The 23252-nt window shown below is 44.3% G+C and overlaps 1 protein-coding gene across 8 annotated transcripts; it reads right to left on the reverse strand.

Annotated features, from left to right (window-relative positions):
- Positions 1 to 233: 233 nt before the first annotated feature.
- On the reverse strand, positions 234 to 15248 carry SPN (sialophorin). 8 transcript variants are annotated; one of them, XM_081932054.1, is made up of 4 exons: positions 15108 to 15162; positions 14358 to 14504; positions 4960 to 6117; positions 234 to 2251 (listed from the first exon to the last, which is right to left on the reverse strand). In XM_081932054.1, exons 3-4 carry the CDS (start codon positions 6055 to 6057, stop codon positions 2237 to 2239), a joined length of 1113 nt encoding a protein of 370 aa, XP_081788180.1. In that variant the 5' UTR covers positions 6058 to 6117; positions 14358 to 14504; positions 15108 to 15162; the 3' UTR covers positions 234 to 2236. The 8 variants fall into 8 exon arrangements, with proteins under 8 accessions (XP_081788180.1, XP_081788178.1, XP_081788179.1 ...); XM_081932052.1 differs by having other exon boundaries at positions 4870 to 6117; XM_081932053.1 differs by lacking the exon at positions 234 to 2251 and adding an exon at positions 12539 to 12774 and having other exon boundaries at positions 4633 to 6117.
- Positions 15249 to 23252: the final 8004 nt, after the last annotated feature.

Below are 23252 nucleotides of genomic sequence, written 5' to 3' on the forward strand. Positions count from 1 at the left end.
CTGGGCAACTTGAAGATGCGTGGACTTCAACTCCCAGAATTCCGCACCTGGCTTCCACAAGTTACATCTTCAAGCTGCCCAGGTTGAGAAACACTGGACTAAATCATTCTTGGTAGGTCTCAGGTCTCTCTTACAGCCCCCCACCCCCTGCTGAGGAGAGAATTAAAATGAAGGCAAGCTGATCATAATAACTGTTTTCCACTTCATCAAGAACAACGCCACAAACACTTAAATGGAACTTAAGACTTTTTATTGGGTAGATTGAATGAAGCTCCCGAGACATAAAATATACCTCTGGAATGAATTAATAAAAAAATATTGAACTAACAATTACAGAAAACGCAGAGGAATCCTAGAGAATTTAGAATTCTGCAGAAGCTGAATGGAAGAGAAAAGTAAATCAGAAACCTGCACATGACTTCTTACTTAGCTGCTTGTAATTTCAGTGGATTTTTTTACACAAGACAAATTCAAATTCATTAAGTCCTAGACGTAATATACAAAGCTGAATAGAAATCAATGAAACAAACAAAAAAACAACTCTCAGACAGAGTGTTAGTAGGGAAATGTAAAAACATAAGGCTGTGATTGAAGTCCCACCTCTTTTTACATATGTATATAAAAATCGGTGAGGTTTCAAGTAGTCCGTGTCAACTTTGGCTAAGCTGGGTTCACCTGCTTTGTCCTGAAATGAGAAACTTTCAGGCAGTATCAGGGCTATAAGCTAACCTGGGAAGATGACAATGCCAAATCATGATTGTGTTTCTGGCAAGAAAATTGTAGGAACACATCCATGAAGCAATCTAAAGTCCACCTTGACTTGAGGGAGTCTTAACTTAGTTTCACAAGACCTGATTTATGTATTAGTCTGTAACGGTTCTCTGTATCTTGGTTCCTTAGCCCAGTCCATCACAAACTACCTCTGTGCAAAGTTCCCCTTGTTTTTGAAAACAAATAGGAATGCCTTCCTACTATTTTCAGAAAACAAATGCTTGGCTTTCTAATCTTGCGCCTCACAGGAGCAAAGATAAATGAGGAGTAAGGAAAAGGAGCGTTTTCTTGCAATCTTGCCAAACATCTTCATTAAATCTATGAGCATTTGAGAAAATATTTCTCAATCTCAGTGAGTTTTAGAAGTGTGGAATAACTCCCAGAATTCCCCAGCCAGCATGGCCGGCTGGGGAATTATGAGAGTTGAAGTTCACACATTTTAAACTTCCTCAGTTTGAGAAACACTGTTATGTAATATGTTAGCTCAAGGCTTGGCTAATGAGAAAAGAGATTGCCTTTTTCAGATAGCAATTTCAGACACTCCTACACAGAGTAAGTGTCATTCAAATTAATGGGACCTATTCCCAAGAGATCAGCTATAGAATTGCTCTAAAATTTCTGCCATTGTTTATCTGCAGGTATGATCACAACCAGAACTGGAATCTCCATCATTAAGATGTTGCGGCTGTAAATCGAGTCAGGCCCAACTTTACAATAATTTTTATGATGGTCATTAAGTGAAACATGCAGTCATTAAGCAATATATACCTTTACCAATAGGTGCTTTTTGCTGGAAACAAACTAGCAGATTGCAATCATGTGACCACAGGATGCTGAAACATTTATAAATGAAAATTGGCAAATGCTCAAATTGTGTTCATAAGTGTAAGTACCATCTGAATCACTTTTTCCAAGGCCATCATAACTTTGAACCTTTGCTAATTGAACCGGCATAAATCAAGGACTTTGTGTTTATTAATTAGCTCTTTGTTAATGTTGTTGTTAGTTACAAAATCATGTCCGACCCATCGCGATCCCATGGACAATGCTCCTCCAGGTCTTCCTGTCCTCTACCATCTTCTGCAGTCCATTTAAGCTCATGCCGACTGCTTCGGTGACTCCATCCAGCCACCTCATTCTCTGTCAGCCCATTCTTCTTCTGCCCTCATTCTTTCCCAGCATTAGGCTCTTCTCCAGTGACTCCTTCCTTCTCATTACGTGGCCAAAGTACTTGAGTTTCATCTTCAGAATCTGACCTTCTAAAGACCAAGGTTGATCTCCTCTAGGACTGACCAGTTTGATTGCCTTGCAGTCTTCACCAGCACCATAGTTCAAAGGCGCTCAGCCTTTCTTATGGTCCAACTTTCACAGCCATACATTGCAACTGGGAAAACCATAGCCTTGACTATTCTTTGTTAATAGTTCCTCTGAAATTATTCAGCATCAAGGGTAAAATTATTCAGGATTAAATGTTATTACCCTAGGAAAAATTAAGTAAAAGTTATGTAATAAGATGAATTATTTTAACCTGCTAAATTCTCTGAACTCCACTGGAACCCACAGAAACAAATCTTTGATATATGAGCAAGGACAGGCAAAGCATAATGCTATTTCCTACTTAATATACGTTCATATAATTCAAAATTTAAACTCTTATATTTATACATTTTGCACATCATGTCTACTAGATATTTCCATTTTGCCTTTATCCAAAGGCTTTTAAGAAAGGAAGTTTTCTAAAATGACTTCCCTCTTCTCTGACTGTTTTAAACTTAGTATGTTTGAAGGACAAAGCACAGCAGAATAATTAGAAAGGTCTCTGAATTAAATAAAAGCAGTTAAACCTAAAGCAGTCTTACTCAGCTCTTTGGAGATGCCCACGTAAAGCCTTTTCTTTGTAGATATTCCCAGAGAGCGGATACAATGAAAAAAAATCTGATTTAATAGCATATGAGTTAATAAAAACAATCTAGTTAGGATATTCCTACTATGTATGTATAAAAGCCATTCACTTCTGAGCATGAATCAGCCAAGCAATTTGCAGCATCATAAAAAAAATAGCAAGCAGAATTTTTGTTAATCTACTTTCTTCGATGGTGATCAAGACTTTCTTCTCCAATGCAGATCCAAAGCCTGTTCAATGCTCGTTATTCTTCAGGCACAACCCCTCACTGCCATCACCTGAAAATTTGTTAACTATCCAACCTCCCATCGACCTTTTTATCCTCTAAAAGAAGAGGAAAAATGGGGGGGGGGGGGAATTACTTGGTGAAACTGGGGTGGGACAATGTTTTAATTTGTCTCTGCTTTTGGGTCTGCTATACCTGCCCGTGGCTTATAATAAAGCAGGAGAAATGGAGATGCAGAGGATTTTCAGAAGAGAAGTTGAGGGACAGAAATCTCTCTTTCACTCCTCCATCTTCACTCATCCCTCACATCTGAACAAGGGACATCTTAACCTAAAGCTCAGGGTTAAGGAGACATAGGATACATCCAGGGGTGGGCTGCTGGGAGTTCACAGGGGTTCGGGAGAACCTCTAGCTAAGATTCTGTGCAGTTCAGAAAACCCCCAAATCCCACTCCTGGCTGGACCCGCCCACCCCACCCAGCCCCTCCCAGGAGTCCCCATGTGGCCTGTTTTGGATGCAGATAAATGCAGGGTGTGCCCGGAGGCTTGGGGAGGGGGAAAACGGGCCTACCGGAAGTTCAGTAAGGCCAGAAACGGGCCTCCAGAGCCCTGAGAGGCCGTTTTTGCCCTCCCGGAGGCTCGAAAAAAACCTCCGGAATCTGGGGAGGACAAAAAGCCCCTCCCCTAGTGGTTCAGGAGGCCAACTAGGCCACCCCCCCCCTCCCCTTCTCTCCCAGGAGTCCCCATGTGGCCTGTTTTGAATGCAGGTAAGTGGAGGGCGCGCACGGAGGCTCAGGGAGGGCAAAACACAGGCCTACTGGAAATTTGGTAAGGCCGGAAACTGGGCTATTTCTGGCCTACAGAGGGCCTACAGAGCGTTGGGAGGCTGTTTTTGCCCTCCCAGAGGCTCGAAGAAAACCTCCGGAGTCTGGGGAGAGGAAAAAAAACAAAACCCACAGTGGTGCAGGAGGCAATTAGACCACACCCACCCCACCCTGCCCCTCCCAGGAGTCCCCATGTGGCCCGTTTTGGATGCATGTAAGTTCAGGGTGCCGGTGGAAGCTCCAGGAGGGCTCCAGAAGTTCAGTAAGGCCGGAAACAGGCCCATTTCTGGCCTCCAGGAGGCCTCCGGAGCCTGGGATGGCCGTTTTTGCCCTCCCGGAGGCTCACAAAAAGATTCCGGAGTCTGGGGAGGGTAAAAAGACTCTCCACCATGGTGCAGGAGTCCAACTAGGCCATACCCACCATGACCACACCCACCCAGCACCCAGGCAGAGAACCCCTTGCTAAAAATTTTGAAGCCCACCTCTGGTATATCTATCGTAGGACAGGGGTGTCAAACTAATGGCCTGCGGACTGGATGCCTCACACACAGGCCACGCCCACCCTAGCTCCGCAAAGAGAAAAAAATGTTGCCACGTGATGGCAATGTGACGTGACGAGTTTGACACCCGTGCTGTAGGATAATAAGATATACCAAATGATGTATATGTAAATCATAAAAATGGTTTGCTTCAGAAGAACCCTAAGAGGTGAATCTCTCTTCTGATCTCTATTTAAGACAGGGGTCCCCAACAGCAGGGCCATAGCACACACTACTGGGCCTTGAGCCATTCATGACTGGGCCATGGAAGTGGCGGGCAAGTGCGCGCACATGTATGCATACCCGTGAGTAGTGGTGGCGTGTGCGCTCCATTTGTGCTCTCAACCATCCCCTCCCCCCCCCTCCCCCACCATCCCGCAAAGCCAGAAATTCTGATTTAGGAGGAATCCTGATTTAAGGGAAATGTCTATGCAGATTCTCAGTCATCCAGGTCATGGTTATCCCAAAGGTGCTTTTTCAAAAGGCAACTGGACTTTGTTTTTCCTTTCATTTCGCTTCTTATCTAAACTGAACTGAAGAGGCTTCTTGGATGAGAAGCGAAACATCTTCAAGGAAAAACAAAGTCCTATTTAGGAGGAACTCTTACCTAAGAGGCTGGGGACTCCTAAGAAGACCTCTTAAGGGGCTCTGGTACTTTGCCGTTGGCATCCCCAATCACCCCCAAAGGGGACCCTACCTCAGCCTCTCCAGACAGCAGCTGCTCTCTTTCCGCCTTGCCTCCTTTCCCATTGATATCTTCCATAGCTATTGAAGGTACCCTAGACTGACGCTTTCCAAAGAAAGTCACAAGAGTCCCACGCCGTGTTTCCCCTTCCCCTCCAGATCCCGCCTGTTGCTCCATGTCCTTATCCAGGCCCGTGTCATCTGGCAACGTCGCTTGTCCGGCCCATTCTGGGGAATTGAAGCTGGTAGAGCCAGAGTGACGGCGGCGCCTTAAGTACAGGAAAACTATGAGGCCTGCAAGCAGCACAATGCCGAAAACAATGGCCAAAATGATGATAGGGGGTTTCTTCTCTTTGGAGCTTGTATCAGAAATGCCATGGCTTGATATATTGCTGATAAATGCCACTGAAGTGATGAAAGGACCAGACGTAGAGTGGATGCCAGTCTCAGGACTCTGAGTTAATCGTGGAACAGCTTGATCTGGTGGGATTTGCCCTTTTCTGTCCTCTTTTGGTTCTGTGCTCTTTGTTGTTTCAATTGGACTTGGTGATTGATCAAAGAAGGTCGCGTTGGATCTGGTTCCCACATCCTTTGTTGGAGAAAATACCGTCTCGTTAGCCAAGTGTGGCGTGACAGTCATTTTAGAGGAAACTTCCTTCTGTGATTTGAATTTTTGTACCTCTGTAGTTTCCGTACGACGGACTTTTTCATTGGTAGAGACAGTGGCTTTACTTGGCACAGGAGACGGAGTGTCTTCTGGGACAGTAGGGTTCACGACAGTGGGAGATTGTAGTTCTTGTTGTGAGACTGGAGGTGCTGCCCTGATGGACAGTGCTGGTTGTTGGCTGACATTGCCAAGCATTGCGGCATCAGTGTGTGATGTCACAGATGTCATAGAAATTTCCCCAGTCACCTTAGAAGATGCTGGAAAAGATGAGGTGCTTATATTGAAACTGGTTGTTGGAACTACGTGGGTGGTTGCATTTGTTGTGGAAACAGAGTTGTTTGTACCTTGTCCCTCTACAAGAATATCTGTGGGGAAAAGTAGGAAGACAACAAAGAGCATCTTGTGGCCAATTACTTTCCTGAACAAGGACCTTGATTTTTCCATGGGAGCAGAATTTCACAGCCCGGGCCCTCTTGGTGTGGAATACGTCAAGGCTAAGAAGAACTGGGAACAAAAACATGAAAAGGTTGTAAGAGAAATGCCCTGAAAATTATATGCTTAAGACAGAGGAGCAAAACTATAGAATGACCTGAAAGCTTCAATCTGAGAAGGAGACTGGCCTAAATTGGCACTCTTTACCCAAGGATTCTTTATGTGCCTGGACTATGTGGAGCAGAGGTGGGTTGCTACCGGTTTGCACCAGTTCAGGTGGACCAGTTGTGGAATGTTGGCCTTGGTCACAGCGACCCAGGTTGGCCACACCTCCAAACCAGTTCCCCGGTCACTGCGGCATGATTTTGGGGGGGGGCATTTTTAAATGTTCTGCACATGCGCAGACCTGTTTACAGTGAACTGCGCACACATGCAGAGCATGCATCAGGCACGCACGCGCACCGAACCAGCAGTAACGCCGGCAGCAACCCACTCCTGATGTGGAGATCCATATCCAAAGATATGGTTTTCCATCTACATTGCAGCCTGCATGATGGCCATATTGATGGAAAGAGTACAATATACCTCTTACCAAAGGTGGTATTCTGTGGGTTCTCCCCGGTAGCGACAGTAGTGGGAGGCTCCACCCACCCGCCCAGACATCATCAGATGCTCTGCGCATGTGCAGAGGCGCCACGCAACTGAGTGCTCCCAGTTCTGAACCGATAGCGAAGTTTGGAGCATTCCATGCCTGCCTTTTACATATGATAGTTTGGGTAGAGATGAGGAACTGCAAGCACCAATCTCACTCTGGTTCGAATCTTTTGATACCCCTCCACCCACCCACCCATACCCCGAGTGGTCCAAAGGTATATTTCTCTCTACTTAGTTCCGTGTCATTTGTGTTTACTGAAGAAGAAGAAGACGCCTTACCGATGATTCACAACCCACAATTCAGCCTGGGGAAATGCATTCCAAAATCTCGCAATAAAAATAGGTTTATGAGCAGGCAGTTCAAGAGTGGAACTGTAATCTTAAAGCAAAGGACAGAGATCCTCTCTTTAAGATGACTTTAAGACATATTTCGCCACTGCAGATGAGAAGTGAATCATCAACAGGTCTGTGTGAATTGTGAGTTCTGCAGGGAAGTCTGAATTCTGTTTTTCTGATTGTGGCAAGGGGTGCAGAACTCAGCTTTATAAAGCCAATATAATTAGTCACCAGCGGTTGCATCTGTAAAATGGAACATTGCTTGGTGCTTAGTCCAGTGGTGAAATTCATTTTTTTTACTACCGGTTCTGTGGGCACCGCTTGGTGGACGTGATGTGGTTTGGTAGGTGTGGCAGGGGAAGGATACTGCAAAATCCCCATTCCCACCCTACTCTGGGGCCAGTCAGAGGTGGCATTTGCCAGTTCTCCGAACTACTCAAAATTTATGTTACCCATTCTCCAGAACCTGTCAGAAACTGCTGGATTTCACCCCTGGTTTAGTCCCTTTTCATGTCGCTCTGGATCTGATAGCCAACCTACAACCACATAGCTAAAAGGCCTGAGATGGAACATGCCCCTTTCCTAAAAGAATATTTGCCTTTTGACCACTAGGTGGCAATAGCAGATATAGCTTACATTTACCCTACTTAAAATGTGAGGAAATAATGAAGTTTGGCAAGAAAGTATTTTTCACCCAAGGATGACAGTGGCTGGAAGCCAAGGCTTACACACATGGTAAACAGGAAAACATAAGTTTTCTTCTGAAAGAAAGAGGGTTTTTTTTTTTAAAAAAAACTGTTAGTTCCTTTGCCTCAAGAGTGGGCACAAAAAGAGTACCTGCAAGGCCCAAGGACCCAAGAACGACACGTGGAGTTATTTCTTTATTCCAGGGGTGTCAAACGCAAGGCCCGCAGGCCAGATCTGGCTCATGGAGGTGGGGGGGGGGCTTAGATCTGGCCCACACGCCTGCCTTGGAAACAGTGAAGGACCAGCCTGCGGTGCCTATGCCAGCGAAAACAACTTCGTTTTCAGCCATGACGGCCTCCGGCAACCCTCTCCCCGTGAAAACGGAGTTTGGGGAGGTTGCACGCAACCCTCCCAAGCTCCGTTTTCGGTCGTGACAGCCTCCTGGAACTCTCTGCCAGTGAAAATGGGGCCGGGCTTCTCTGGGCATGCCCCACCTGGCCATACCCCCCAGGTGAAACACAACCCCCGATGGGGTCCTCAGTGAAATTGAGTTTGACACCCCGGCTTTATAGTGTTTGCCTATTGATAGAAGTATCTCAAATGTGCTTCACCCTCACCCATCCCCAAAGGCAACTGGGCTTTCTTTCTTTTTGAGGAAGAAATGTTTTTTCCTTGAAGAACAAGAGGTAAGAAGAGGTTTCTTTTTCAAGAGAAAAACATTTCTTCCTCAAGGGAAAAAAAAACAGGTATTCAAGTTGCCTTTTGAAAAGCACCTTTGAGACAACCATGACCTGGGTGACTGAAAATCTCCTTAGATATTGACCAAAACCTTGCCAGACTAAAACAACTGTGGTGGGTTCCTACCAGTTCGGCCCGGTTTGGCTGAACCTGTAGTGGTTTGGCGGCCTGGGTCGCTGGAACTGGCAGCGACCCAGGCTGCTACGCTCCTGAACTGGTCCTCTAGGTCAGTGTTTCCCAACCTTGGCAACTTGAAGATGTCTGGACTTTAACTCCCAGAATTCCCCAGCCAGCATTTGCTGGCTGGGGAATTCTGGGAGTTGAACTCCAGACATCTTCAAGTTGCCAAGGTTGGGAAACACTGCTCTAGGTGACGCTGCCATCTTGTTTTTCAGTTCTGCGCATGCACAGAGCAATTTCAATTGCACTGCGCATGTACACGCACAAAGCGCATGCGCGAGCGAACGGGCAGTAGTGCCAGCCGGAACCCACCCCTGATCTGAATAATTACTAGATATTCTCTGTGAATTGCTACGGAGGGTCTGCCTTCACCCTCTTGTGAATGCCCCAACACTGGAAGTCTTTAAGAAGATGTTGGATAACCATATGTCTGAAACGGTATAGGGTTTCCTGCCTAAGCAGGGGTTTGGACTAGAAGACCTCCAAGGTCCCTTCCAACTCTGCTATTCTATTCTATTCTATTCTATTCTATTCTATTCTATTCTACTATTCTATTCTATTTCTGCAAATACTCCAAGCTTCTCTTTCTCTGTGCTCTTTTCCTCCTGCAATTCCAGGCTACATCCCGTCACAGTTCCTCTGTAATTTTCCAGTTTCCCTTGAAGAAGAATGTGTGTGTGTGTGTTGTTTTTTTTAAGAAATTATTATTATATTCAAATCATTTATGGAAGATGAAAGTGGTGACTACTTATGTTCATTAATGAACGGACAAAGAGAACAGAATAACCTAAGAAAGTTGACCCTTCCATTCTCCACCAGTAAATTAGAACTGAAGAAGCTTCTTGGATAAGAAGCAAAATGTTTTCAAAGGAAAAAAAAAACAAGAAAGTCCAGTTGCCTTTTGAAAAAAAAATAGCGCCTTTGGGACAACCATGACCTGGATGATTGGGAATCTCTGTAGACAACCGACCCTGTGGTTTGAAGTCTTTTCTCCTGCTCTTTAAAGGTAAAGGTTCCCCTCGCACATATGTACTAGTCATTCCCGACTCTATGGGGCGGTGCTCATCTCCATTTCAAAGCCGAAGAGCCAATACTGTCCGAAGACGTCTCCATGGTCATGTAGCCAGCATGACTAAATGCTGAAGGCACCCTGAACAATGTTACCTTCCCTATTTTTCTACTTGCATTTTTACATGCTTTCAAACTGCTAGGTTGGGAGAAGCTGGGAGTGGAAAAATAACAAAGAACTCCTAGCCCAAACCTCACCAAAAAGCCAAGATCACCAATCAGAGGCTGTCGAACTTCACTTGAAAAATCAATCATGCTGATAGTGACCAGTGGAAAAAGGAAAAGGAGCCGCCCTAGTACCACTGGCTGGACACTATAAAGCAGTGATGGCTAACCTTTTTTGGATCACATGCCAAAAATGGAGGGAGCACAAGGGGTCGTGCCTGGAAGTGCCCACATGCCTCTGGAGGGCAAAAAGGCTCCTGAAGGCTCCGGAGGGCACAAAACAGCCCTATGAGCAAACTAGAAGTCCATTCCTGAACTTCTGGTTTGCCCATTGGGCCAGTTTTTCATGCTCCGGAGGCTTTACGGAAGCCTCCAGAGGATGAAAACAGCCTTAAAAGAAGGCCAGTCAACTGGCCAGTGCTTCGCGTGCCCTGACAAATGGCTCCGCGTGCCACCTGTGGTACACATGCCATAGATTTGCCATCATGGCTATAAAGGATGACACCGGGATGACCATGGCAACTCTGAAGGAGGCAGCACAAGACAGAGGGTCATGGAGAATTCTGATCCATAGGGTGGCCGAGGGTTCGACACAGCTGAATGACTGACAATGATAGTCTGGAAAAAACCAAGACTTGCTTATTCAAGCCTTGACAAACAACACTTGGAGGCAATCCATTGAGTGTAGAGTTCTCCGTCTATTGTGTAATCCTAGCCACATGGAGGGGCTTGGCTTTGTAACAGAGCCATGGCAGGAAAGTCTAGTAGAGGAGATGAAGGGGGATGAATATAAATGGCAAAGAATCTCTCATAAGTGTTACTGCCACCAACATTCAGAGAACGTTGAAGGAGGAAAAGAGAGGATAGCACCATGTGCTTGTCAGCCTGAAGGTCTGACCTGCAGCTCTTTTTGCTGTTTCATAGGGCGGGAAATTTCCTACCAGCACCACACTCAACACAACCGAATGAGAATTCAGGGGTTTGGAGTATTTTCTTCATGCATGAGGAGGAGAGTGGGTAGGGGAGAGGGGAGGGAGAGGGAGAAGGAGAGGGGAGGGAGAGGGGAGAGGAGAGGGAGAGAAGGAGGGGAGAGGAGAGGAGTGGGGAGAAAAGGAGAGGGAGAGGGAGAAGGAGAGGGAAGAGCAGGGAGGGGAGGAAGAGGGGAGAGTGGGGAGCGAAGGGGGGGGAGAGGGAGAAAAGGAGAGGAGAAGGAGAGGGGAGAGCAGGGAGGGGAGGGAGAGGGAGAGATGGAGGGGAGAGGAGGGAAGGGAGGAGGGAGAGGGGAGGGGAGGGAGAGGGGAATGGGAGAGGGAGAAAAGGAGAGGAGAAGGAGAGGGGAGGGAGAGGAGAGGGAGAGAAGGAGGGGAGAGGAAGGGGGGTAGAAAAGGAGAGGGGACAGCAGGAAGGTGAGGGAGAGGGAGAGACGGAGGGGAGAGGAGGGAAGGGGGTAAGGGGGGAGAAGAGGGAAGAGAGGGGAGGGAGTGGGGAAAGGGAGGGAGAAAAGGAGAGGGAGAAGGAGAAGGAGGGAGAGGAGGGGAGAGGGGAAGGTGATCGGAGAGTGGGGAAGGGAGGAAGAGGGGAGAGGAGAGGGAGAGATTTATTTTAAGAAAGTACAATAGAAAGTCAGACAGAAGTCCCAAACTATCCACAGGAAACCTTCAACTGTATTTAAAAACTAGTAGAGCGCAAACTTTCGAATGCTCATACACTTTAATGAAGATGTTTGGCAAGATTGCAAGGAAACAGAAACTAAAAAGCAGCTTTCTAGTGTCGCAACTGTTTATCTTTCTCAAGACACTCTCCTCTTCACTTGCTCCTAGTATGTTAAAAAGACATCTGTCCATTTCTCTTTGCTTAGGAAGTCAGATTTTTTTTTTAAAGAATTAAATATATTTAAATTTTGCTCACCATCAAATCGGAATTCCCCCCTCCTCCCTCCCCAGATTTCAGCTGGGGTGGGCACTGATGCTGGTTTTTTTGTCCTTGGGGCAGCCTCTCCCCCCCTGTGACTTTTATCAAGGTCATTAAAACCCCATCAGTACATCTCGCAATATACACCGTGCCAGTGTGCTGAAACTCTTTTGCTGGCAGTAGATCATTAAAGTTTTTTTAAAAACAAGATTTTTTTGGTTAATAAAAGACAAATCTGGAACAGGTCAACACGACTGGAGCATGTAGAGAGTTTTGAAAATAAAGGACTTTGATAACTCCTGTATACCCCTCTAAACCAAGGGTCTCCCAGAATTCTGGGAGTCGAAGTCCTTTAGGCTTAAAGTTGCCACGGTTGGAGACCCCTGCTCTAAACACTATATGACTTGCACCTGCCTCAGGGCCAGTACTTTTTCTTATAAACCCACTACCATTTCTTCTTCAATTGGAAAGTCCATCCAGAGACCAGGAGGCAAACAATCCCCTATAACAAAGGGGGTCTCCAAACTTGGCAACTTTAAGACTTATGGATGGCAACTCCCATAATTTTATGCTGGCTGAGGAATTCTGGGAGTCAAAGTCCGTAAGTCTTAAAGTTGCCAGGTGTAGAGACCCCTGCCCTATAGGAATTATCACATGCAGGTATGTTCTAGACCAGATGAAGCAGCTGTTATATGGTCTCTTCCACCAGCAAGAGAAAACTGCCCCATTTTGGCCTGAAATATTCATGTCTTACCTTCATCTACACATCGTCAGTTGTTTTAAATGTCAGGTTTGAGAATTAGCCTGACTTCCAAAGGAGAAGGGGCATCCTACAAGCACCAGAAACATTGTCATTTCTGCAACTTGGATTTGGTGACAGAGTGATGGGCTAGGACATCACATCAGGGCAGGCTTCTTGATCAACAAGGAAGATGCTAGGTGGCCCAACTGGAGTTGTTCCATCAATAAAAGCTGGGCTCCAGAGTAATCCTGACTTGAAGGTTGAAAAGTAAGAGGCTTGTAAGGAAAGGAAATCTCTTGGACTACAAGGTGATCAAACCGGTCAGTCCTAGAGGAAATCAACCCTGACTGCTTTTTAGAAGGCCAGATCCTGAATATGAAACTCTTTGGTCATCTGATGAGAAGGAAGGACTCACTGTGGCTGGATGGAGTCACTAAAGCAGTAGGTGTGAGCTTAAATGGACTCCGGGGTATGGTAGAGGACAGGAAGGCCTGGAGGAATGTTGTCCATGGGGTTGCAATGGGTCGGACATGACTTTGCAACTAACAACAACAAAGGAAATGTAGGCAATTAGGATAATGTTTCTCAACCTCAGCAATATGAAGATCTATGAACATCAAGTCCCAGAATCCCCCAGTCAGCATGTGCTCAGAGTTGAAGTCCACATATCTTAAACTAGTAGAGGCTGAGAAACATTGCATCAGGAAACTAAAAAATCAGAGAAGCAAGATAATCAGTCTCCCTAAACTAACTGAGCTCAGCTGTCAGAGTTTTTAAGGAAAGCTGTTGATCATTTCTATTTTGGTCTCAACGGTTCAGTTTTTTCTACATTCAACAGGCAGAGCTCTGTCCTTTAGTTCTCTATCTTGGCAGAGAGAATCTAGCGGTGCTACTGTGGCATGTATGGCCGGAAATGATTCAAGTAAAAATCTAGTCTTGCTGTAAGACTCGATGTGAGGAAATCGGTACAAAAACTATCGTAGGTTGACGCCTTCCTTGTGGCAGCTCTGCTCTTTGCTGCATGGAAACCCAAATCCCACCAGATGCGGCATCTTATTTACTGCACAACCATTAGTGAGTTTTAGTGCTAGGATTTGGGCATGAGATATATCTGCCAAAGACTCAAGATCACTACCAGATAAAGAACAGTGAGATCTGTAAGATGTCTGCATGACAACGCTTATCAGTCTGAAGTATTTACTTCGTGAAGTCAAATCTCATCTCCATTTTCACCTCCCTACCACATACCATCTGTCCTGGCCACCACGTTCGCTTCCGCCTGGACTCAACTTCCCTTCTAATGAAGCTGGTTTCTGGAAGACCAAGAGAAGATCAGAAGAGTGACTTCTGATCTGCCTACCGGCTTCCTTTTCAAATTTTCAGCCCACTAACATCTCTTTTTGATATGAGGTAGGGAACCTTTGTGCCCAAACTAGTATTTTCCAAACTGGGTCAGCCTGGTTTAGATGATGGGACTCAGAGCCTGATTAATTAGAGAAGAGCTTGATTGGAGAAGACCTCCCTTGGTTGATCCACATCATCCACTCTGTCAGATCAGGACCCTCATCCACCTTAAAGGAGTTGTTGCAAATCCAAAAATTGAGGCGTAGATATCCAGCTACATTTGGCAATCAAGCATTTGGTTGAAGTACAACAAATGAAACCTATCTCTCTCTCCAGTCTAATATGCTAACCTCCTTCAACTTGCCTCCCTGAAACAATTTCCTACTGATATTTCCCCCACACACACACACACCATTTTGTAGGGACTGAATAAGTATAAGGGGCATCCCACCCCTGCCTGCCAGCCCACCAACCTACCCTGCTATACCTTCTTCTACGTTTCTTCAGACAAGGCCTGAGGTTCCTGGAGTTTTCAAGGAACGGTTCTTAACTGCTAATCATCAGCTGCCTCCGTTTCCCCCGTTCTCGCTTGATTGGGCAGGAAGGAGTGAATGAAACCGAGCAGGTGGCTCTGCTGGAAAATGTAGAAAAAGAAGAAGCAACCGTTATATTTATAGAGGAAGTGGCTTTGAGTGGTGGCAATCATGTTAATTCCACCCATTTCTTTAGCTTCAGGTCTGTGGGACCAATCTGAAGACTTGGATAAGGTATTCTGGGTTGAAAAAACAGGTTCCGTCTTTATCTTTGCTTATTTTACCCTTTCTTGATTTATCCCCAAGACAGACAAAGAACAAGAGTACCTCTGAGCAGGTACAAAGCACATTTTCCATAGACAGAGGTCCCAGAAGCAGCTGTGCCTTTTGTCACCTTTTCTGACCAAAAACAAAAAGTTAGGCAACTGCACAAAAGTGACACGGAACCCAAGTCATTTGTTCATTTTGGCCAACTTCCTGTGTTTTTCAGAGCCGCAAATTCAGAAGGTGAGTCACTCGCAAATACGCAGAAATGGGGAAGGGATTGAGCAGAGGGACCAGAAATGGACAAACAAAATTGCACTTTGCAGGTGGACCTGGATATTTGAGCAACAGGACCCAGAGAACCAATCCCAAGTTTCCAGGTGTGAGACCCAATCTGGTAGGGGCAAGGAGTTAGCAGAGGGAAGACATTTCCGCCTTACCACGGGACAGTCTTGATTGCTCACCAAACAGCAGCTCTGTGTCTGTACGTCTGAAGCACGTCAAGGAAAAGCTGTTATCAACTCTTGCATGTCTTCCTTTTATCGTGACTCAAGGGCGGGTCCTCCTCCTCCTCCTGAGTTCCTCCAACATGACTAGCAGCTTAGAGACTCTCCCAAATGTCCTGTGACTACAAGAGAGATAACGTTTTAGTAGTGCTCCCCCCCAAAAAAATTCAACACTGTGCCAGGGGTGAAATTCAGCAGGTTCTGATATGTTCTGGAGAACTGGTAGTGGAAATTTTGAGTAGTTCGGAGAACCGGCAAATGCCACCTCTGGCTGGCCCCAGAGTGGGGTGGGAATGGAGATTTTGCAGTATCCTTCCCCTGGAGTGGGGAGGGAATGGAGATTTTGTAATATCCTTTCCCTGGAGTGAGGAGGGAATGGAGATTTTGTAGTATCCTTCCCCTGGAGTGGGGAGGGAATGGAGATTTTGTAGTATCCTTCCCCTGGAGTGGGGAGGGAATGGAGATTTTGTAGCATCCTCCCCTGGAGTGGGGAGGGAATGGAGATTTTGCAGTATCCTTCCCCTGGAGTGGGGAGGGAATGGAGATTTTGCAGTACCCTTCCCCTGGAGTGGGGAGGGAATGGGGATTTTACAGTATCTTCCCCTGGAGTGGGGAGGGAATAGAGATTTTGCAGTATCCTTCCCCTGTTGGAGCATTCACAAGAAAAATAATAAAATAATAACCCTCCACCCCACACCTCCCTAGTGACAACGCACATTCATACAAGCCGTTTAATGGGCTCCATCCCGCTGCTTGATTAGTTTTCATCCATTCCTTCTTGTCTTGCCCTCAAGAACATTGGAGAATAGGCTGACCTCCTTTTCTTTGTGGCAACCCCTCAGATATTGGTACATGTGTCATCCCTCGTCCTTCTTTTCATCAAACTAGACGTGTCCAATTCCCGCAACTGTTTTTTATATGTTTTAGCCAGGGACGTGCGGTCAGGGGAGGCAGGGGAGGCAGAGCCTCACCTCTCTTCATGAAATAATAGTATATAATATTATATACTATATATATATATTATAATATTATATACATCCATCCGGCTGCGCCCGGGAGCTGCGGAGGGCGGAGGCAGAAATGTTGTCGGTGCTGCCGGATGACGAAGGCACGAAAGCACCTGGGGAACGACAAGAACCTTCCTGCCTCTGCTGGATTTCACGCGCTCCTCGAGGAGCGCGCAAAGTCCAGCAGAGGCAGGAAGGTTCTCGTCGTTCCCCAGTCGCTTTCGAGGACTGTGGAGCGCGAGCCGGCGGAGCACGCTCAGAAAGGCGAGGAATGGGATCACGTGTGCTGGAGGCTGAGGCAGCCTGAGCCTCCAGCACACGTGGTCCCATTCCCCGCCTTCCTGATGACGTCACCAGCCTCACCAGCCATGAACCTCACCGCCCGTCACTGGTTTTAGCCACCAATCCCCTATATATCTTTATTGCTCTTCATTGTGCTCTTTCCAGAGCCCCAGGATCTTCTCTTTTTTTACATTGTGGTGTCCAAAGCTGAATGCAGTATTCCACGTGTGGCCTTAACAAGGCATTATAAAGATACCTTATTCTAATTTTGCATCCCTGTAATCATGCAATGTCATGGAAAATTCTGAAATGCAGAGCACACAAAGAGAAGGAACCATGTTTAATGCAAATGGAGGGGCGCCTACTTTGCAAGAAAAAGACACCTGAAACAATGACAAAGCAAAGATTTGTTATAGACACTTGAAGCCACAAGGCAAGAATGCTAAAATCTGATTGGCTGGGAACTTTTGAAAAAATTGGGTGGGTCATCTTCCATGCACCCAGGTTTATTTCTGTAGCTAGGCAAAAAAGCCCTTTCAGAGGGCAGCAGAGCTGGGGAAATATTAAGATAGAATGTGGAGATAATACATTTAATTTAATAAATATATAAATAATAATAATCAGTGGCAAGTCCCTGGTTGAGGATGAAAGGTTGGGGTATCTCTAGGTTGCAATTTCCTAGAGATATCCCAACCAGGGGTGAAATTCAGCAGGTTCTGACAGGTTTTGAAGAACCAATAGCGGAAATTTTGAGTAGTTCAGAGAACCGGCAAATGCCACCTCTGGCTGGCCCCAGAATGGGGTGGGAATGGAGATTTTGCAGTATCCTTCCCCTGCCACACCCACCAAGCCACGCCCACAGAATTGGTAGTAAAAAAAAATTGAATTTCACCACTGCTCATTACTGTTTTCCATATGAAATTGCAGCATCCTCATGGATGGCCAAGTGATCAAAATTTGGGCATTTGGCACAGTGTGTATTTATGATAGCTGCTGTGTCCTAGGGTCATGTGATCAGCTTTTGTGACTTAACAAGTTCAATGGGGAGAGTTTTATAGCTTCCACTGCCTTAAGAAAGTTCAAAACATTCTTAAAGATCCATCTCATCCAGGGCACCCTTTTTTTTAACTATTACCATCTGGCAGACGGTACAGGATAATAAAAATCCGGACAAATAGGCTGAAAAGCAGCTTCTATCTCAGGGCAGTAACTACATTGAATTCTATATTGAATAGTGCAATATTGATTCAATATCGGGTTTTCAATTTCAATTATATAGCATGTGAAGGATGTGTGTTTGTACACTGAAGATGGCGTTTAATTTTGTTGTACGATGTGCAATGACAATAAACTAAAAGAAACTAATATAACTGCAGTGATTCATTTAACAACTGGCAAAAGGGGTTGTAAAATGGGCCAAAATTCACTTAATTTTGCTGAGCAACAAAAAATTTGGGCTCGATTGTGATCATAAATTGAGGAATGAATACAACGCATTGTCTGTTGAAAATAGTTTACTTCAGGAATGGGCTTCAAAAATTTCAGCAATGGGCGAACCCATAGTATCCCACTTCTGGTTTACTTCTATGAATATGACCCAAATTTATTTAAGTAGCCCCTGGAAAGCTTCTGCCTCTTCTATTGAGATGATAGAACAATAAGCAAATATGCAACTGGCATGAAAGTAGAGTTTGAAGTTGTGGGGCACCATCTTTTGAATTTTGCAAGCTCTTGAATGTAAGTAATCCTTGGCCTTTTGTTAGCTCATATGTAATTCTTTCTCTGTGCCGGTTATTTAATACCTTATTGTCCACAAAAGTGGGAATATTTGGATTTTTATGGATCTTCCTTCCCATTCTCTTCCCACTTATTACTGCATTACATTTTTTTATCTTATCTTGTTTCAGTCAGTGGAGAGATTACTTTCTTGAAACCAGAAGCAATCAAACTCAGTTTTTCAACACATAATTGCAATCTGGGTCAACTCTGTTGGGCAATCATGTCAACCAATTTCTTGCAGGCAGTAACCTGAAAATGGATTGGGAGGTGAGGAACTAAATTTGGAGCTTGATGTAAGATTTATTGAGTATTGATCCTACCCGAGAGATGTTAGATAAGTGCACAAACATTCTCAGCATTTGAGGCTTCTCCAGAGAGCTAGGTCTTGGCATAATGTGTCTGAAGTAGGATAATTTGAACCTGGTTGATTTGTTCAGTGATCTGTTTGTTTTCTTGGCTGTCCACCATCGCCACACAAGTCTTCTCCAACCTTTGACCAAAGTATCAGTGTTCTTCCTATTGTATCCTGCAATTTTCACTTTCATAGAATATCACAAGAAAAGCTATGATTGCATGATCCTGTTTTAGCTATAGACTCATTATTCAGTGTTTCTTAACCTTGGCAACTTGAAGATATGTGGAGTACAGATCATAAAACAAGCGTGGCTGGCTGGGGAATTCTGGGAGTTGAAGTCCTCATATCTTCAAGTTGCCAAGGTTGAGAAATACTGCATATCTGAATTTATTTTCTAAGGTCTTTAATTCAATTTTACCAATTTTGGCTATATAATTATTGTTATTGGTTTGGTCTTCTTTATATTTAGTCCCATATTTTTCCACTGTGTTCTCTGACTTTCCGTACAAGAGCTTGCTAATTATTTGCATGTTTAATTATCCAAAACAGTATCATCAGAATACCTCAGACTATTAATGCTTCTTCCTCCAGTTTTAAAATCATGCTCAATTAAACTAATGTTTCTCAACCTTAGCCATTTTAAGATGTGTGGACTGGTTATGCTGGCATGTGAAATTAAGGATATTGTACAATAGTTTGCACACTCTGTTAAATTTCCTTTTTTTTTTAAATTGTAGGAAGCTTACTCTTCTGCTCCTTTTAAATATTTCAGTAGTCACTGCATCAATTTTGTAGCCTTCTGATTTAGTCACGACCAGAGTGCTTCATATTCTAATACTAGAGGTTCTCATAAGTAAAAGTAGCCCTTACAACTATAATGTCAATGAAGATTCTCAGTCAAACAGATCGTGTGGTCTGGAAGATGAGTCATGGCAACTAGGCTGCTTTTCTTCTTATCTGTGAAGAATACTAATGTCACTCTATAAAACCCTGGTAAGACCACAACTAGAGGACTGCATTCAGTTTTTGTCACCACACTATTAAAAAGATGTTGAGACTATAGAAAGAGGGCAGAGAAGAGCAATCAAGATGATTAGGAGGCAAGACTAAAACATACAAAGAATGGTTGCAGGAACTGGGCATGGCTAGTCTAGTGAAGAGAAGGACCAGCGGAAACATGTTAGCAATGTTCCAATATTTAAGGGGCTACCACAGAGAGGAGGGGGTCAAGCTATTTTACAAAGCACTTGAAGACCAGACAAGGAATAACGAATGGAAACTGAACAAGGAGGGATTCAACCTGGAAATAAGGAGAAATTTTCTGACAGAACAATCAACCAATGGCATAGTTTGCCTTTAGAAGTTGTGGGAGCTTCATCACCTGAAGCTTTTAAGAAGAGTCTGGACTGCCATCTGTCAGAAATGGTATAGGGTCTCCTGCTTGGATGGGGGATTGGACTAGATGACCTATAAGGTCCCTTACAACTCTGTCAATCTGTTAAAGAAGCTATCCAAGTAACTTTTGCACAGGAGCACAGGAGAAGCAACACCACAGGACCAGAATCAGCATTATACCTTCGCTTAAAAGGGCACTCCTTTGAGGATAATAATGTTCATATTTTGGATAGGGAAGATAGATAATTTGAGAGAGGCATGAGGGAATCCATTTATGCTACAGTGGAAGGTCCTTCTTCCCTCAATAGGAATGGAACAGTGGTGGGTTTCAATTTATTTTACTATGGTTCGCTTGTGCACGCACGTGGCATTTCTGCGCATGTGCAGAAGCATCCAGGCAGGTGGGTGGAACCTCCCACCGCCACCACTACCAGTTCGTCCAATCTGGGCTGAACCACGAGAAACCCACCTCTGGAGTGGAGGCCTCAGACAGAACCTGTCCTCCGTTTTTTAACGCTGCTCTTCCATCAGTCCCAAGACAATCAAGACTGCTTCAGAGATTCACCAGAGAGGTCACACTTAATGACCCACCTAAGAGAAGGGTTTAGGAACAAGGGCCCTTAACGACTCCCTGCCTAAAGAGCCTATTCAGAATAGGTGAAAAATGAAATTACTCTGGAGCAGTGGTGGGTTCCTACTGGTTTGGACCGGTTTGGCTGAACTGGTAGTGGTTTGGCGGTCTGGGTCCCTGGAACCGGCAGCACCCTAGGCCTGCCACACCTCCGAACAGTTTTTCCGGGCAGCGCCATAGGCGCCGCCATCTTGTTTTTTGCTTCTTCTCATGCAGAAGAGCCCATGAGCAAACCAGGAGTAGTGACTGCCGGAACCCACCCCTGCCCTGGAGGGTTTCCTCCTGACCCTCATGCTCTGACTGAGGAAGCTACTTGTATAAATGCCTGTGGAGATTCTCAGTCATCCCAGGCCATGGTTGTCCCAAAGGTGCTTTTTTCAAGAGGCAACTGGGCTTTCTTGAAGATATTTCACTTCTCGTCCAAGAAGCTTCTTCAGTACTCAAATGAAATGAATTATAGCAGCTTCTTGGATGAGAAATGAAACATCTTCAAGGAAAAACAAAGAAGGTCCTGTTGCTTCTTGAAAAAAAAAACACCTTTGGGATACTTGAATAAGCAGCAAAAAGAGAAGAAGCCCAGTTGCCATGATTCAACTTCCGTACAAAAGTAACAAAGCCTGATTTTAGAAGCTTTCCCCCACTCTCCCAGTCTCTGCCTATTTTGAAACTGGACCTAGCACCTTCTGCAAGCCACGCTGGTCCCCTTCCATACCAGGGAGCTGTTGGAGATGAAGATGCTACCTAACCACTATTGAGAATTAGTCGCCATATTGTCATGTATGAAGATAACAGGCTGGAGAAGTGCTTCAACTTGCCACACATTTGGGCGCCACCACACGTTGAAGACCACAAGGAAAAAGGAAAGAAGCAAAGAAACGAAACCAATGAAGGAATTTGTAAAAAAAAAAAAAAAAACAGGAAAAGAAACAATCTGGGAGGGCTTGATAACGGTTCTTGTGTAAACGGCTGTTGAAAGACACTCAACAGTAGATGACAAAATAAGATCAGGATTCAGAAAAGAAACTGCAAAGGTTGTGTGAGTTAATCTTCTTTTTCCTTCTGGGTTCTTAGTGGCTAGCTAGATAACTATATTTTAGTCGAGGTAGGAACGAATAGCTGGGTTAATAAGTTAATCTAAAGGTTGTTGTCTCATCACTATGGCCTGAGTAGTTGGAAATTTTCAATTCACAGGAGATTCTAGCAACAATTTCCATGCACATTATGAGGGACTTCTGTCTGGAGAAGTGGAGGCATCTTTCTACCAGTATTTTCATATAAAAGATAAATTTATCATTTTATCAGTTGGTGACAGTTAATGAGTCAAATCACAGAACATCTCCACTTCATTGTGCTTCAAGTGCAACTCTTCTTTTTAAATATATTTTTTATTATTTTAAAAAACATACATCCATACTGTGTGTGAACAGAATTGGTTCTGAGTATCATTCATATTGGTCCAATCCACAATAACATTATTAGTAATCTCTATCCCATTTATCAAAGTTAAGTGATCCTCATTATATTGTTCAAATATGCATAAACAAGAAATGCCTAACTCCTCATCTTTGTCTTTATCTCTCTGTTATATATAAACAAATTTGACTAAGTATCATTCATATTGATCCAATTCACACTAATTGTTAAAAGTCTCTATCGCATTTATCAAATTTATATAATCCTCATTATATTATTTACACATATATAAAGGAAAATATCTAATGTCATCTCTTCTCCTCTTATGTGCTTGACTTCTTATCCATTTTTTAAAATATTAATCCAATTCATCATAATAGTATTAGTAATTGTGCCTCCAAGTGTAATTCAAGGTGTACTTGTTACTTTTTACAAGGTCCTGGATACTTCTCTCCGTGATTAATTTCCATGCATTGTTTCTTGTCTTGCTATCTGGTGCTTTGGAAAGTAAGTTGAACCCTCTCTTCTTTGCAGCAGCCCTTCAAATACTGAAATATCGTACTGCTATCATGTCATCCCTAGTCCTTCTTCTCTCGAGACTGGCCACCGTTCTTCATGTTTTACTTTCTAGGCTTTTAATCATCCTAGTTGCTCTTCTCTGCACTTTTTCCAAAGTCTCAACATCTTTTTTTTGTAATGTGGTAACTAAAATCGGATGCAGTATTCCAGGTGTGGTCTTACTAAGATTTTATGAAACGTTACTAATATTTCACCTGATTTTCATTCTGTGCCTGTTTATAGAACCAAGGATTGTATTAGCTTTTCTGGCTGCTGCTGCTGCTGCTGCACACTGCTGGCTCATATTTAAGTGATCGTCCACTAGCATAACTTTAAGTAACTATAAAGTAACTATAGTCTCAGGAGCTAAGTCATGGTCCTCTAAAGCAGAGTTCTCCAACTTGTCAACTTTAAGCTTGGTGGACTTCAACTTTGAAGTTGAAGTCCACTAGGCTTAAAGTTGCCAAGAGTCTGCTCTAAAGTGCCAAGGTCCATGAATTCAGTTCCCCATAGAAGTTTGAACCCAATTGACTAACACAATTGAATAACTGTGTCTGATAAATCCCATATAGACTGAAACCAGTTGTAAGAGTACCTGCCTGTTTGAAACCACCACATAGGATGTAAAAATAGGGGATATAGCAGGTGGATGAGGGAAG

Source organism: Natrix helvetica (assembly GCF_964273705.1).
Source record: "Natrix helvetica genome assembly, chromosome: Z".
Lineage (NCBI taxonomy): Eukaryota > Metazoa > Chordata > Lepidosauria > Squamata > Natricidae > Natrix > Natrix helvetica.

Coding starts and splice junctions, on each gene's coding strand:
- SPN (XM_081932052.1), bottom strand. CDS start 6,057: ATGGAAAAATCAAGGTCCTTGTTCAGGAAAGTAATTGGCCACAAGATG.